The following is a 14,720-nucleotide window of genomic DNA, read 5'->3' on the forward strand; positions in this document are numbered from 1 at the left end:
CAAAGAGTGCCATTCACTTACCTCTAACCCTGATGAGTTTACTTTGAGTTGAGTTGAGTCTAGATTGGTTTATCCCCAGGTTTCTAGACTACTTGTCTGTCTTGTGCCTCTTTCTCCTATTCCCCAGATTTAAGGCAAAAGCCACACTCTATGGGTCTTGGGTAGGGAAATACCTGGTTTTCAGGCTTCTTATGGGGATGCCCTAGATGGCTGAAGGCACCTCCTCCTTTAAGACCTCATAGAGACTCAGGCCCTGGTCCTTCAATTCATTCTTGACAACAGTGGTCCTCAACCAGTGATGATTTTGGCCTCCAGGGGACATTTGGCAAGGCTGGGAATATTTTTGGTTATCATAACTGTGAGGGAGTGGTTACTAGCATCTAGTGGGTAGAGGCCAGGGATGTTGCTAAACACGTCACAATATTCAGGATAACCCTTTGCAACAAAGAATGATGTGGTCCCAAATGTCAATAGTGCCAAGTTTGAGAAACGGATTTCCATGAATATTACTGATTTTAACAAATGAAGCCAAGAACATTTACGTTTTCCAATAAATGAAAGCAGGACAACAAAACTTTTCTAAGGGATGTATAGGCCTTTATCCAATTGTACCGTGACTGTTTTTCCTATGAGGTGCTTAAAGCTCGTGCAGAAAAAATAATCGACAATCTGACAACAGAGATTTATTGATTAATTTGCAACATGAGGTACAACATAGATAACTTCATCACATGGTTACAATCCAGTATTTGTGCTTTGTAAGATAAGTAAACGTTTATTCAAGCACAACAAAAGTCTACACACAATATTCTGGGATTGTTTAAAAAATAAGTGTATTCTATTCCATTTGATAGCACAAAGAAGCACATTTCAGCATGAATTGATGGATATATTTTAAAACTGGGCATTTGGTTAATGTGTCAAATTAAGCATAATAACCTAAATTTGGACTATTTCAATAATAAATGCCTAATGAGCACTGGGCAACTATCCTAGGATGGGAGTGGGGAAGGAAGGATGGCTTACAAGGGAGCTTTCTTTGCATTTCAAAATGTGGCTGATAGAGCAGGTGAGGCCAGCATTCATGTATGAGAATTTGTTGACATTTAAAATTACTTCGTGATCTTGAAAAATAGAGTAAAAGTATAGTATATCCAGAAATCCTTAATAAACACCTCTTTGATCAAGAAAATAAAAGTCCGTGTAGGTCATTATTTGGAAGGAAAGAAGACTTATTAAGAGACATTAGATACTTTTATTTTTCAAAAGAGTAAATCTCTGTTATTAAAATAACTAAAATGTGACAAAATCTTCTTTTCCCCCAATTCAAGGCTAATATCCACGAGTCAGGGAAAGTCTATCATCCTAACTGATCATGTCAAATACATTACCCTGCTTCTGTCATTAAAAATGTCATTGGAGTGGTGTGTCTGCTGTACAGCTACCAGCACACACGTGATGAAACAAACCATGAGCTCAATGTCAATATGTGACTTTAGACAACAATCTCTTCATAAGTTAGGAAGCTCAAAGCTAACTCAATATATTATTTAAGACAATAATCTCTTTATAATTTACAATAAAGTAGAAGTTTGTATGTCATATTATTCAAGACACAAGCAGATTTTATCTGAAATTTTTTTTTTTTTTTTTTTTTAAATATGAGAGCTTTCTGTTAGGATAAGAATTACGTGATCATGTTACCCAAGTAATACAGGGGTGGAAACAAGACAATCTTTGATTTTCCTCTTCTTCAGTTGAATGCCAATTGACACTAGTTTTCTGCTTAGCTGGGAGCCCAGACACTATTTGGGAGAAGTGGGATATTTATCAGTGGGCTGCAGGGAATAAATGAAGTCATCTCAGTAGGGGATGCTGCTATCCTTTTATCAGTGTCCACTGACATTGGTTTGAAAGTGGAAATCTTTTGTATAAAAGCCTGGGGATTCCTCACTCATATCTTAAGTATTTCCCTGGGCTGGCAGCCCCTTAACATAATCAGAAAAAGTAAAATATAGGTTACAGAATACTTTTAAAAATTATTTTGACCACTGAGTTTGTTAATTAGAGATATTACAAATCATTTTATATGATTAAACATATGTGAGCGTTGTTTTCCTGGAGACTGGATCTCATTATAAGCCTTCTAATTTGGGCCCCATTGAAATTTCTCTTTGTCCAGCCCTTCTAATCCAAGCTCTTTGGAACTCACCCACAAGTTGTATGAATTTGGACAGACCTATATTTTGCTTTTCCTCCGATTTATTCTGTATGCAGTGGATTTGAGTAGCAGATTTTTTTTATAGCTCTATGCTAATGTGATGTGATGTTTTGAGAATGTTTAGAGCATTTAGAACAAACCACTGTAATCTAAGCTGAATAAAGGGAAGGAATGCTCTATAGGGCAGACTGCCTTATCCCAGTTCCAAGAGCCAGTCAAAGAGACTCAGTCTCCCATCCTTCTGCTCCTCATACATTTTGCAGTACTGGACAACTGCATGGAAGATATCGCCCACTTTCCAGGACTTCTGATGAACCAGCCGCACGACATCTAGAAACTAAAATAAAACAGAGAGTTAGGGCTCACAGAGCATAGAGGGTCCTGAAAGCCACCTCATTCAACCACCCTCGCAAAGCCAATGGCTCTCCAGTCCCTATTTAAATGTCTCTAGTGTCAGAGGACTGTTTTCCAGGATAATCTATTTTCTTTTTAAAGATTCCAGATTATTACCAAGCTTCATCAACTGCTTTTTTTTTTTTTTTTTTTCACAGCAGTTTGCCATTCCCTGATTGCAGAGGATTAGATGGAATGAGACTAATTCTTTTTTTTAAGAGCCAGTCTTTTAGATATTTAGTGTTTTCTCGGGTCTGCTTTTTTCTGGGTTAGACTTTCTGTAATAGGACTGTGTATTACAGCTCCCAGTTCCTTCTATTTCTGTCACAAATAAGATCTCATTGGGTGTGTACATTTAGGCCAAATAAATCAAGTGGTAAACTTTGAAGCAGGACCACCTGTTGGTTTCTCATTCCATCCTGAGAAGCAACTCCCTCACCCTCCAGGCTAAGACGAAGGATCAGGAAAGTCTGGCTTTCCACAGCCACAGGATCAGGAAAGATGGAGGAAACACCTTAGATTTGTCACCTGGTTATTGGTACCAGTTCTATCGGCCACAGCCTAGAGAGAAAGTCTGGACTGCAAGGGAAATTGAGGGCTTGAAGGGAGGAAAAATGGGGAAATAATTATAAGTGGTTCTCTTCATGGAACTGATGAAGTCCAGTGTGAAGGACTCTCTAATTTCTTAGGTACTTTCTTGAGGAAAGATGTCATGAAAGCCAGGAACTACAGGAAATATTTTAACACGTGGAATCTCATTCAGTTCCATCACAACTCTATGATGTGAGCATTTGCAATGAAAAAGATGTGGGCTTGGAAGATGAAAAGTTGTCAGTAGGATTATGGTCTTCTAATGCTTCCGTCCAATGCTCTTTCTACCACCGTAACTTTCTGCATTTTGGTGGCAGAAGAACTATGTGCCTGCACATAGTAGGTGCTCCATGCATATTTGCTGAGCAACAGAAGGGATGCAAGACCAAGTGTGAGTCAAATATATTCAAAGATCTCAAGAAGACTGTTTGGAATATGGATAAGTAAATTCTATGTTCTTGATATTTACTTGGAGCACTAGGAGAAAAAATAGGCTGGAAATTTAGCAGTTTTATGAGGAAGAGAGCCTTATTTGCTAAAAAGATGAGGATTGTGGTTCAGTTACTATTTCTTTGATTTTTTTTTTTCTAGGATTTTAAAAAATTAAATTTCTTTTCTTTTCTTTTTTTTTTTTTTTGGTATTTGTTTGCTCAGACTTCAGAGATCAGCCAGGAACTGGAATGCTAATTTCTTTCCAGTTTGAGTATGTTAATTCATTTCAATTACTGAGAAGTTGTCTCATAAAGATCCGCTGTTAAATGATGTTTCTTCTCCCAGCTGTGATGGTACCAACCATTTGCACAGTGACAGTAATCAGTGCTTTATTGTACTCATTTGGCTTGTATTGGCTGAATCAAAATAAAGCAATTTCCTAGGCTGGAAAATGACATCCTTAATTTTTAATACCTGGAAACATAAACATTGTCTTAAAGAGTTTTAGGATGTTGTGAAAAGGGAGACAGATGGAAGGCAGATGGTAACCACAGACAGAGATCTCCCAGCAGAAGGACAACATCTTAGCCATCTTTTCATATCTCATGCCTGCACATAGTAGGTGCTCCATGCATATTTGCTGAATGACAGAAGGGATGCAAGACCAAGCGTGAGTCAAATACATTCAAAGATCTCAAGAAGGCTGTTTGGAATATGGATAAACATTTAGCATCATTGAGGATGAACTTTCACTAAGTATTCAGTCTTGAGTTTTGGGTAATGTATTTTCACATATATAATTTAAATATGCATCTCTTGAGGCTGTTGCTCAATAATTTTCTACTGCAAGAGCGCTCCTCGAAAATGATTGGAGGTTATAGATCTAGGAAAAGGCTGAACAGAGCCTGGAGTGGGAGAGTGGTGGGCATGCGGCAAAATAAAAGCTGGTCATGGGGCATGTTTCTTATCACGTGGTGACTGAGTGGGCATATACGTTGTGGGGGTGAGATGTGGGGCTGCTTCATGCTCATGGTAGCAGCCATGGTGAGCCAGCTCATTCACTCCCATCAGTCTCAGTGTTAGAATTTCAGAGAGACTGGGTGCGGTGGCTCACGCCTGTAATCCCAGCACTTTGGGAGGCTGAGGTGGGTTGATCACGAGTTCAGGAGTTCGAGACTAACCTGACCAATGTGGTGAAAACCCCATCTCTATTAAACAAATACAAAAATTAACCAGGCGTGGTGGCATGCACCAGTAATCACAGCTGCTCAGGGGGCTGAAGTGGGAGAATCGCTTGAACCCGGGAGGCAGAAGTTGCAGTGAGCTGAGATCTCACCACTGCACTTCAGCCTGGGTGACAGAGTGAGACTCCATCCCCAAAAAAAAAAAAAAAAAAAAAAAAAAAAAGGAAAGAAAGAAAGAAAGAAAAAATTTAAAAGAAAGTATTCATTGCCTGGGACCTCTCACCATCCTTCTGAGCTTCTTGTCCATCTGATTCTTGACATTTTAGGAACAGAGTGCAAACCCTTTAGGTTAAGGCTTTGCTAATGATGAAAATACTTTTGGGAAGGGAAACATTTCAAGCAGCTATTAGTGATTTATGGAGATACATAAAAATAATTTTGTGAGCTGTTACTTATTATCTAAGAGTGTATGTAAGATCCAAGCCACGATTTTGATTCAACAAAGGGATGATGACATGTGGCTTTGGAATAGTGGTCTTGAAGGGAATAAAGGGGAGAAAGGCTAAAATGACAGCTTTTGTGTGATTCCACTAAGCAGGCTTTTCCTCACTCTCCAGCTCTTACTGGAAATCTAGAAAGTAGAGCTCCTAGTGCAGAAGGTGGGGACATTGAATTTCTGAGGTCTCACTGGGAGAGGCTCACAGGTTGTTGATTTGTTTCTCGAGATTTCACCAAAGCATCCCCAGTAGTCTTGGTGTCTCCTTTCACTTAGCAAGTCTGAAAAGATTCCATCGATGAAAACATGACATTTGCCTTGGCTCCTTTCTGTAAACCGTGGCTCACGGGACCACCACCTTATCCCCAGCTTTTATCTCTGAGTCACTGTCTGGGTGGGGGAAGAATCAAAGCTTTGGAGCAGATGCCAATATTTTCCCAGAATTCTCCCTGCCTCATACTTTTCCAGAAGCCCTAACAGCAGCTTCTTTCCATCTATTTGGGGCCTGTGAAGGACAATCTCTCCAAACTTGTCAAAATAACCCACCAGCTAGGCCACTCTGCGTATAGTTTGTGGTGTGGTCACAAGCTGGAATCTGTCATGATTTCTAAGTCCAGGCTGATATCCCAAAAAAGTGGCATTTAACAATGGTCTGGCCCCACTACACAGAGCATGCTCTGAGGCTATGATAACTTAATCTTGGATATTGAGACCTGGAAACATCTTTGGGGCTAATAAGCAAGAAGATCTCATGTTTTCTTTTCTTCCATTAAAAAAAGGTAAGAATGAAAAATGGTTGTGAAGAAGTCAGAAAAGGACATTCTAGTTCTTTACTGGGCTGAAATTTTAAAACCACGTCCTACTCAGCAGCAATTCCTAGAGCTCTCGTTGTGTCTGTTCATGCTATTGCCTGGGTATTTTCACAATCAGCTTTAGCATGTCAGGATCTGAGTTTTTCTTTCAATGGTATTGAAAAATAAAAATGAAAATATTTCATTTTCTGCCATTTCACAATCAGTAATAATGAGGTTCCCTTCCCTTAAATCATAGTTGGCATTTCGAATGTTTTGTCTTAGGAAACTAGAAGAATTTACATTCTATCATCTGTAGACTCGTTTGAAGAAAAGAATCACATAGGAGATAGTTTTTATATTCTCAGGTGCATTTAATAAATTAGATTAATTGTTTACAAAATTGTATCATGAAATCTATGGGAGTTGTTGCAAGTTGTATAATTTTTTGGAAACATTCAACTTAGGTTTCTGAAAGCAACTACATCCTTTTGCTCCAAGGCAGAATTAGATTGCATTAAGCATAAGAGAGTTGGTTCTTATATTGCTCCTGCAATTAAGGCCCGTAGAGCTACCAGCCTTAGCCTTGGCTGCACCCTGGAACCCCAGGCACCTTTACAAAACCCTGATGCCTGGGCAGCATTGCCGGAGAAGATTCTGATCTAATTGATTGGAGCACTGGAATTTGTAAAACCTCCCTGCGTTACTCTAACATGCACTAAATCTGACTAAAGAAATCAGTTCAAGGCACTTTATTATGATTACAGATGAAGCGCCTCAGTATTGAATTCTTCCTAATTTTCCCCTTCCTTTGCGATGAGTTTCTTTGAAACTAATAACCTTAACTGTAGTTTTTTTGTCTTCGTATTTGCAAAGTTAAGTCAAAAGTCAATACCATCAAATTGGAGACTATTATTCTAAGTGAAGTAACTCAGGAGTGGAAGACCTAACATTGTATGTTCTCACTCATAAGTGGTAGCTAAGTTATGAGGATGCAAAGGCATAAGAATGATATAATGGACTTTGGAGAGAATCTTAGATGACTCAAAAAAAATTAGAAGATTTTATTCCTAAAATTACATTATTTAGAATTAAAGTTCTTGGGCTGGTGCTAATTGAATGAGTGAAATATCATTTAATATCCTTCTTAATAACATTAGCGGAATGTCTATTTTCTCAGAAAAAGAGTTATATCCAAAAAGAAGTATTCTCTTTGAGAATTGAAAATCAGGTTGGGATAAACAAATACCAAGTCAGGGCATGATTTACGTAACCCAGGTGTTTGTGAGACACCTCTTACCCTTGCACCGACAGGGGGATTTCTGAGACATATATTCATATAACATTGTTTCTTCAAGAAGATACATTGTATAAACATCTATTCCATTAAGGTACCACCTAAAAATCTACCACGTCATACTCTTATTCAGTAAGTGGCAGGCGATAGAGCTGGAACCAGCTCATCTTTCATTTTCCCATGAGCCTGGGAATGTATTCCTGAGAATGCTTTTCTCTCCTCTATGTAGAAGAGGGTCTTTGGGACAGTGTATGGCATGGGCGTAGGCTCACATGTGATTGTGTTTTTTTATTGCACCCTTTGCAGCTGAGTGGTAAGGTTGGAGGAGAATTTATCAAGTAGTGAACCGCTCAACACCTTGTAAATGAAAGTATGACAAGTATAGCAAGGTGCCTAGAATAATTTTGGGTATAACAGCAGGCAGGCATAGGCATGAAAGGATGTATTAATTACCAGTTGGTAAAAGGTTGAAGTGAGAGAGGGTATGAACAGTGAATTAGATCTCCTTTTCAATTTTTCCTATAGTCGATCCCATGGACTCGTGATGCAGAAATAGAGAATCTGCTCTAACTACCGTAAGCAGGGGCAAGAAGGTAAAGAACATTCCATTTCAGACTGCTAGATTTTGGCACAGATAATTAAAATGCAATTACACAGTTAAAAAAAAATCCAGATTGTAAGCCTAAGGTCATTTAACTTGAGAAAGGTCCTTTTAAAATAAAGAACTACTGAGAAGTATTTTATGGAGAAAGCAGGGTGCAGGGACTTGGCCCGGGAAATCGTTCATGTACCTGATTTGCTCCTTAGTCAAAAAGGGACAATAATATCTGTTCTGTTTTTTCACAGGCTTGTTGAGAAGCAAGTAGGATGAGGCACATGGAGGCACCTTGTGACAACAAGACATGAAAATCCTACCCGGTGGCTTGATAGGCAGGATCCTAAAACAGTACTCAAGGTTTTTCACCCTAATCCCTGGGACTATGAATAAGATGAGATATCATACCCTTATTACGCTACCTTACATGGCAAAAAGGATTTATCAGTTACCTTTGAGTTAATCAGAAACCTATCTGGTGATTATAATCTAATAACACATATTCTTTTTTTTTTTTTTTTTTGAGACAAAGTCTCAAGTCTCAGTCTGCCACCAGGATGCCAGGATGGAGTGCAGTGGTGAAATCTTGGCTCACTGCAACCTCCACCTCCTGGGTTCAAGCAATTCTCCTGTCTCAGCCCCCTGAGTAGCTAGGATTACAGGTGCCTGCCATCACACCCGGCTATTTTTTTTTTTTTTTTAAGTAGAGATGTGGTTTCACCATGTTGCAGGCTGGTCTTGAACTCCTGACCTCAGGTGATCTGCCCACCTCAGCCTCCCAAACGGCTGGGATTATAGGCATGAGCCACTGCACCTGGCCTAATCACACAAACTCTTTAAAGACAGAGCTTTTTCTGGCTGGTGGCTGAGGTATCAGAGAGATTGATACCAAAAGGACATAAAGGAGCCACGTGACAGGGAATGTGGGTGGCTGTGGGAGCTGAGAGCGGCCCTCTGCTGACAGCCAGCAGGGAAACAGGACCTCAGTCCTACAACCACCTGAAACTGAGTTAGCACAACAACCTGAACGAGCTTGGACTCCTTCTGTTCCCTGGAACTTCTGGATAAGTGCCTAGTCAGGCTAATGCCTTCATTTCCGCCTTGTAAAACCTAAAGCAAAGATTACAATGGAACTCACCCTAACTTCAGACCTACGGAGCTGAGTGCTGTTTTAAGCTGGTAAATTTGTGGCAGTTTGTTACACAGCAATACAAAACTAATATGTTATTATTAATTTGAAATCTTTTAAAATGAGTCTACTTTTAAACTATGGAAAATGGAGCTTGAAGACATTGGCAGACAGATTCATGCCTTACTCTTAATAGCTAAGATTCTACCACAGTTACAGATATAGAATTAGAGTGATAGTTACTATTAATTTTGATGTTGGCCAAGGATCCCTTGCCTAGCTTTATATTTCTGGTAGGTGGAGAATAATAAATAAAAAGTCTTCCTAATGCAAATCTGTTTGGAAGGGAATTAAAAATGCCTTCTCTTGGCTTGTTTTAGATGTCAATGTGGCTTCACTTTGGTTTCTGTTATATATCAGGTTCTTCTTTCTTTCTTTTATTTAAAGAAGTGCTATGAAGAAGTTTGTCCCAGAGCAAGAAAAGACCAAAAACTAAGAGACTCTAAAAAAGTTCCCAAACCCCCAATTTGCTTTTCTCACAACCACCTACTAGCCAAGACAAAGTAAGGATCAAAGAAATGCTAATTATATTATATTTACACAGGTGGAAGATTTCAATGTTCTAGCTACAATTTTAAGGTCAAGAACAGTCAGCATCAAATAATTCAAATGGAAATAGGGCATTTACTGAGCATTTACTGAGTTTCCAGTGGTGATAAAAACACAAAGCTTCATTGATACCCAAACCTTGGAACATGATACCTTTTCAATTCTGTTTTCCTGAGACTTCTTAAAGTAGATGGTGGGAATCCCAAGTTCAGAGGCAGCTATCCACTGCAGGGTGGCTCGGAGCTCGGCATCCGGACACTCTGGCTCCAGGTCAAAGTTGATCACCAGCAGGCTCCTCTGGGGGCTGGCTGTTCCCATGGGCAGTCCAGATGCAGGCGCTGGGCACAGACACAACCACAGCCTTATCCCTCTTTCCAAAGGGAGAGCCCAGGCAATTGTGTGTCAAAAGTATGGAAAGGTGGCTTACCCTCTATGCTTTCTGACTGTCCTTTAAGAATCTCCTTTTCTTCTAGTAATTCACTTTGGGAGAAAACAACAGTATATGATTGGTAATGTTTAGAAGAATAAGCTGTAAATGAAAGATGAGGCGATGGGTCTTACTGATCTAAAGGCTTCTGAAGTTCATTCTGGATTTATTGTTTTTGTAGAGTGGAGTAATGCTGGGAAAATACCAATGTGGCTATTATGTAGGATCACTGGGTCTGCAATAAATGTCCTCCTCCAACAACAACAGGCCAGATAACTCAAGTTACTTTAGTTAGGATAGCTGGTGTGGGAGACTGAGAGATGCATCCTTCTCTTCTCTTCAACCTCCTTACCATAAACCTTCATAGGTTTAAACAATCAAAGAGAGATTTTGTGGGTAACTGTTCTGATTTGGAGATTTATTCTTCCGCATTTTACTTTCATGTTAATGAATCATATGTTCCCATCTTGTCACTATGTTTTTTTTTCTATACTACAATAGCAACCTAGCTTTTATTTTATTTAAAAAATAATTTTACAGGTATACGGTTCTTTGATCTGAAATAAGAAAAAAGACAACTGGCTGGGTGTGGTGGCTCACGCCTGTAATCCCAGCACTTTGGGAGGCCGAGGCGGGCGGATCACAAGGTCAGGAGATCGAGACCATCCTGACTAACATGGTGAAACCCCGTCTCTACCAAAAATACAAAAAATTAGCCGGGCGTGGTGGCAGGCACCTGTAGTCCCAGCTACTCGGGAGGCTGAGGCAGGAGAATGGCGTGAACTCAGGAGGCGGAGTTTGCAGTGAGCTGAGATCACGCCACTGCACTCCAGCCTGGGCGACAGAGCAAGACTCCATCTCAAAAAAAAAAAAAAGAAAAAAGAAAAAGAAAAAAGACAACCAACAAACTGCAGAACTTACATTTGACAGAAAAATATCTCAATTAAAAATTTTCTTTTTCTTTCTTTTTATTGGGGAAGTGTAGTAGGCTGGGTGGTTTAGAATGAGGGACTCATAACTGAAGTATTTCATTAGATATGGTAGAGTTCAATATCGGAGGTGTTTTCATATGGTGTGTACTTATTACAGAGCCTTGCACGTAGTGGGAGGACTTGGTAAATGTTTCTAAAGTAAGAACATATGGCCAGCAGCTGAAAGGAAGTGGCTATCCTGGGAAGCCTGTGGTTGTCCTATATTTTTGTCGTGTCTAGAAATTGGAGTACAGGAGCCCTTAAAAATGTGTTGTTTGATGTTAGACAATTCTCTCATTCTGTTACTGCTAAGATATGGCTGAAAAATTCCATTGCGTTCCTGATGTTAAGAGAAAGAGTATAGTAATTCTTTCATTCATACATATTTATTTGCAGAAATGTTAATTTTTCAAGGATCTAGATTTTCTTCTAGATCTCTATGCAAGTGACATTGAGGGTATGACAAATGGGAGGCACAGTTTCTGCTGTTTTGGATGCTGACCATGGAGGTGATTTCTTGGCTTTCTTAGAATACAAATTTTCCCTGGGGTCATAGGCTCATAGGCTCATACTGCAGAGAAAGTTGGGAAAAGTAGCTAAATAAATGTTTCCTGAAAGAGAAAAATAAATTTACCCCAAGGTAGTTTTTGTTTGTTTGTTTTGGTTTTTGGTTTCTCCTTAAAACAAAACAAAACAAAACAACAAGATAATGTGTATGTTTATCTCCACTGAATAATGGCTGTGTGGAGCAACAAAAGATGCACCGTCACCCTCAATCACTGAGGAACACACCTGGTTAAATGGTGAAATAAAAGTGCTGTAGTTATAGATAGTGATGGAGAGAATAGGTCAGGGAGCAACTTTAGCCTACACTTACTTATCATTGTTCTGAAATTTCAGAAATCTCCAAATCATAAGCTAAATCAGAATGGTCAAAAATAGATTTCGATCATTTTAATTTTCCAGAATAACCACATATTCTAGAAGTACTCCTGACCTCATGTTGCCCTCTCTTTCTGCGGCATATTTTAAGATGCATGTACTTCCTAGAAGTACTCGTCCTTCTCTAAGTCCTTTTTTCCTTTGGTCTTAAGGAAGTCCCCATATTGTGGAGAGCATAGTCACTGGGTGAGAATGACACATATCCATCATGACAACCATTTAATATTAGACACATTTAGTAGTGATAATCCCAGGTTTCTACATGTAAAGGAAAAGTCATTCACATTTGATTTTACTGAAGTGATGATGTTTCACAGTGAAGACTATTGAGTAGTCTTCTTTAGTTGGCATGGTATAATTTAAATGGATTTTTGCTTCTGTTTCTAGGTAGGCAAAATGACATACACTTCAGATTATATTGATAAGTTTTATCTGAAATAATTATTCCACAGGGGGCAGATCTGAAACCCAGAAAGCAGGTGGTGGCAGGGCAGGGCCTATTCTAGGCTTGAATTCTTGCTCCAGTGACATGGAACCACAGCAGTACAGACACGATGAGGTCAGTGGTTGGGCACACCCTGAATGATCAAAATGGATTGCCAGATGGAATTGGAGTAGTGGTCTCACAATCACTGCATCTCAGTGGCTACTTACTTAATCATGGGAGAAGATGGCATGCTTTCCTGATAAATGTCCAGGTCCATAATGCCAAGACTGCTAGTGGCACTACTGTTGCCATTGCTGACAAAGCAAAAGTTTACATATTAATGCCCATCTCCAGCCCCTAACATGCTGCTGACAGTGATGTTCCATTGTTGTACAAGCTCCTTCCTTTGGTCCCCAGAAGAATATCGCTTTGTGCCTAGGACACCTCAATTAATATTTATTTCTGACCAAATTAAGAGAAATCATAATGAGACATAAGCCTAACAAGCTCAGCAGATACTAATAATACTACTAATAATTTGTGAATAATACTAAGTTGTGATACCACTTTTTGAAGTGGTATCACAGCTGGTAGATCACACCCAGGGGATAACAATCAGTATGCCTCATTTCTTCATTCTAGTTACAGCGAAGGTATTTATCTATTGGCAAGAGATTTCTTGCTGCTGGGGACACCTGCAGAGATGAAGGAACTTCTGAAAACATGGGCTGGCAGAAACCAGTTTTGACAGAAACCAGTGGACTCATGTTCTCCCTTTGCCATTTGGGGGATTTTCTCAGGGACATTCCATAGGATTTCATAGGCTAAGCATCTGGCTTGTTATTTTCCTATGAGACTACAGAACCCCAAGCACAAAGCTGGGCAGTGTCAATGTTTTATTGGTCCTTTATCTTACAATCTTCAAGAAAGAGCAACACCTGGTACCTTTTTTTATTGTAGAGAAGGAGGACCCAGATTGCATCATTTTCATAGGCTGCACAATCAACATATGGTCTAGTTACTAGCCTGGAACTTACTGACTGAAACACAGCAAAGTTGAGCCAATTTTTAGGCTCTGTTTGTGCTTGTGAAATGATATATATCCAATTTTACCAAACCACTCAGTCTCCTCACACCTTCTCTGTTTCCAGTGACGTCTCTTTCAAGCAAGGCTTTCAAAGGGTGAGTGGTGGTGCATCGTGTAGTGGGACAGTTTGCTCCTGAATATACCAAGAGTAGATGGTACTCTAAGAGTAGAAAATATCAACTGGATGCCTTCAATTTTAAATTCTTGTCTTAGCTTTTGAGGGGGACATCAGATATATTCACATATTGAAACCTGATGACTCAAAATTGCACTGGAGGTAATCAACCCTGTAAACCTTACTGTTGAGTCCAAAGATTCGAGTTCTCTTTGCTTTTTGTTTCTATCTTGTAATACTTTCCACTAGTTTTAGAAGTTTTGACAAACCGTTTAACATTGTGAAATGTTAAGTCTAAACAGACTAAACTCCCAGAAATAAAACTTTCCAAGAGTCATACATACACCCAGATGCTGATCCCATTTTCCAGTCGGCCTCTGCAAAGCCTGCGGTCCAGTATCAAATGAGATTTTGGGCAGAAACACAGGGAGTCTTTTTTTTTTTTTTTTTTTTTTTTGAGACGGAGTCTCGCTCTGTCGCCCAGGCTGGAGTGCAGTGGCCGGATCTCGGCTCACTGCAAGCTCTGCCTCCCAGGTTCACGCCATTCTCCTGCCTCAGCCTCCCGGGTAGCTGGGACTACAGGCGCTCGCCACATCACCCAGCTAGTTTTTTGTATTTTTTAGTAGAGACGGGGTTTCACCGGGTTAGCCAGGATGGTCTCGATCTCCTGACCTCGTGATCCACCCGCCTCGGCCTCCCAAAGTGCTGGGATTACAGGCTTGAGCCACCGCGCCCGGCCAGGGAGTCTTTTAGAGGTTCCACCTCAACGGGGAATAGTTTTTAGTTAATGTCTCTGGATTGGCTTGAGCCCTTCCAGATCTGATGTCTCCTAATCTCCTCTCTGGCTTTGTGGGAGGAACCATACAGAGGCAGGGGAGATGGAGGGAGGAACAGTCAGGCCAAACAATAGAACACAGTGTGGAAACACTTGCCTCGTGTAAACCCAGCCTGTGTTGCATCTGAAATACAAACGAACCAGAGGCAGAGCATCAAACACACCAGGTGTAAAAGCA

General features: G+C 40.0%; 1 protein-coding gene across 8 annotated transcripts in view; it reads right to left on the reverse strand.

Moving 5' to 3' along the window:
* Nucleotides 1-668: 668 nt before the first annotated feature.
* Nucleotides 669-14,720, reverse strand: part of SPHKAP (SPHK1 interactor, AKAP domain containing) — a 194,964-nt gene continuing 180,912 nt past the window's right edge. For 5 of the 8 annotated variants that reach the window (XM_009183245.4, XM_009183247.4, XM_009183246.4 and 2 more), the window contains 4 exons: nt 12,733-12,819; nt 10,166-10,218; nt 9,892-10,076; nt 669-2,558 (listed from right to left, as the gene is read on the reverse strand). In XM_009183245.4, coding sequence (XP_009181509.2) covers nt 2,415-2,558; nt 9,892-10,076; nt 10,166-10,218; nt 12,733-12,819 — 469 coding nt within the window. In that variant the 3' untranslated portion in view covers nt 669-2,414. The remainder of the gene's footprint in view (nt 2,559-9,891; nt 10,077-10,165; nt 10,219-12,732; nt 12,820-14,720) is intronic. The other 3 variants (XM_009183248.4, XM_009183250.4, XM_003908037.5) reach the window with 1 other exon arrangement.

Source organism: Papio anubis, chromosome 10 (assembly GCF_008728515.1).
Source record: "Papio anubis isolate 15944 chromosome 10, Panubis1.0, whole genome shotgun sequence".
NCBI lineage: Eukaryota > Metazoa > Chordata > Mammalia > Primates > Cercopithecidae > Papio > Papio anubis.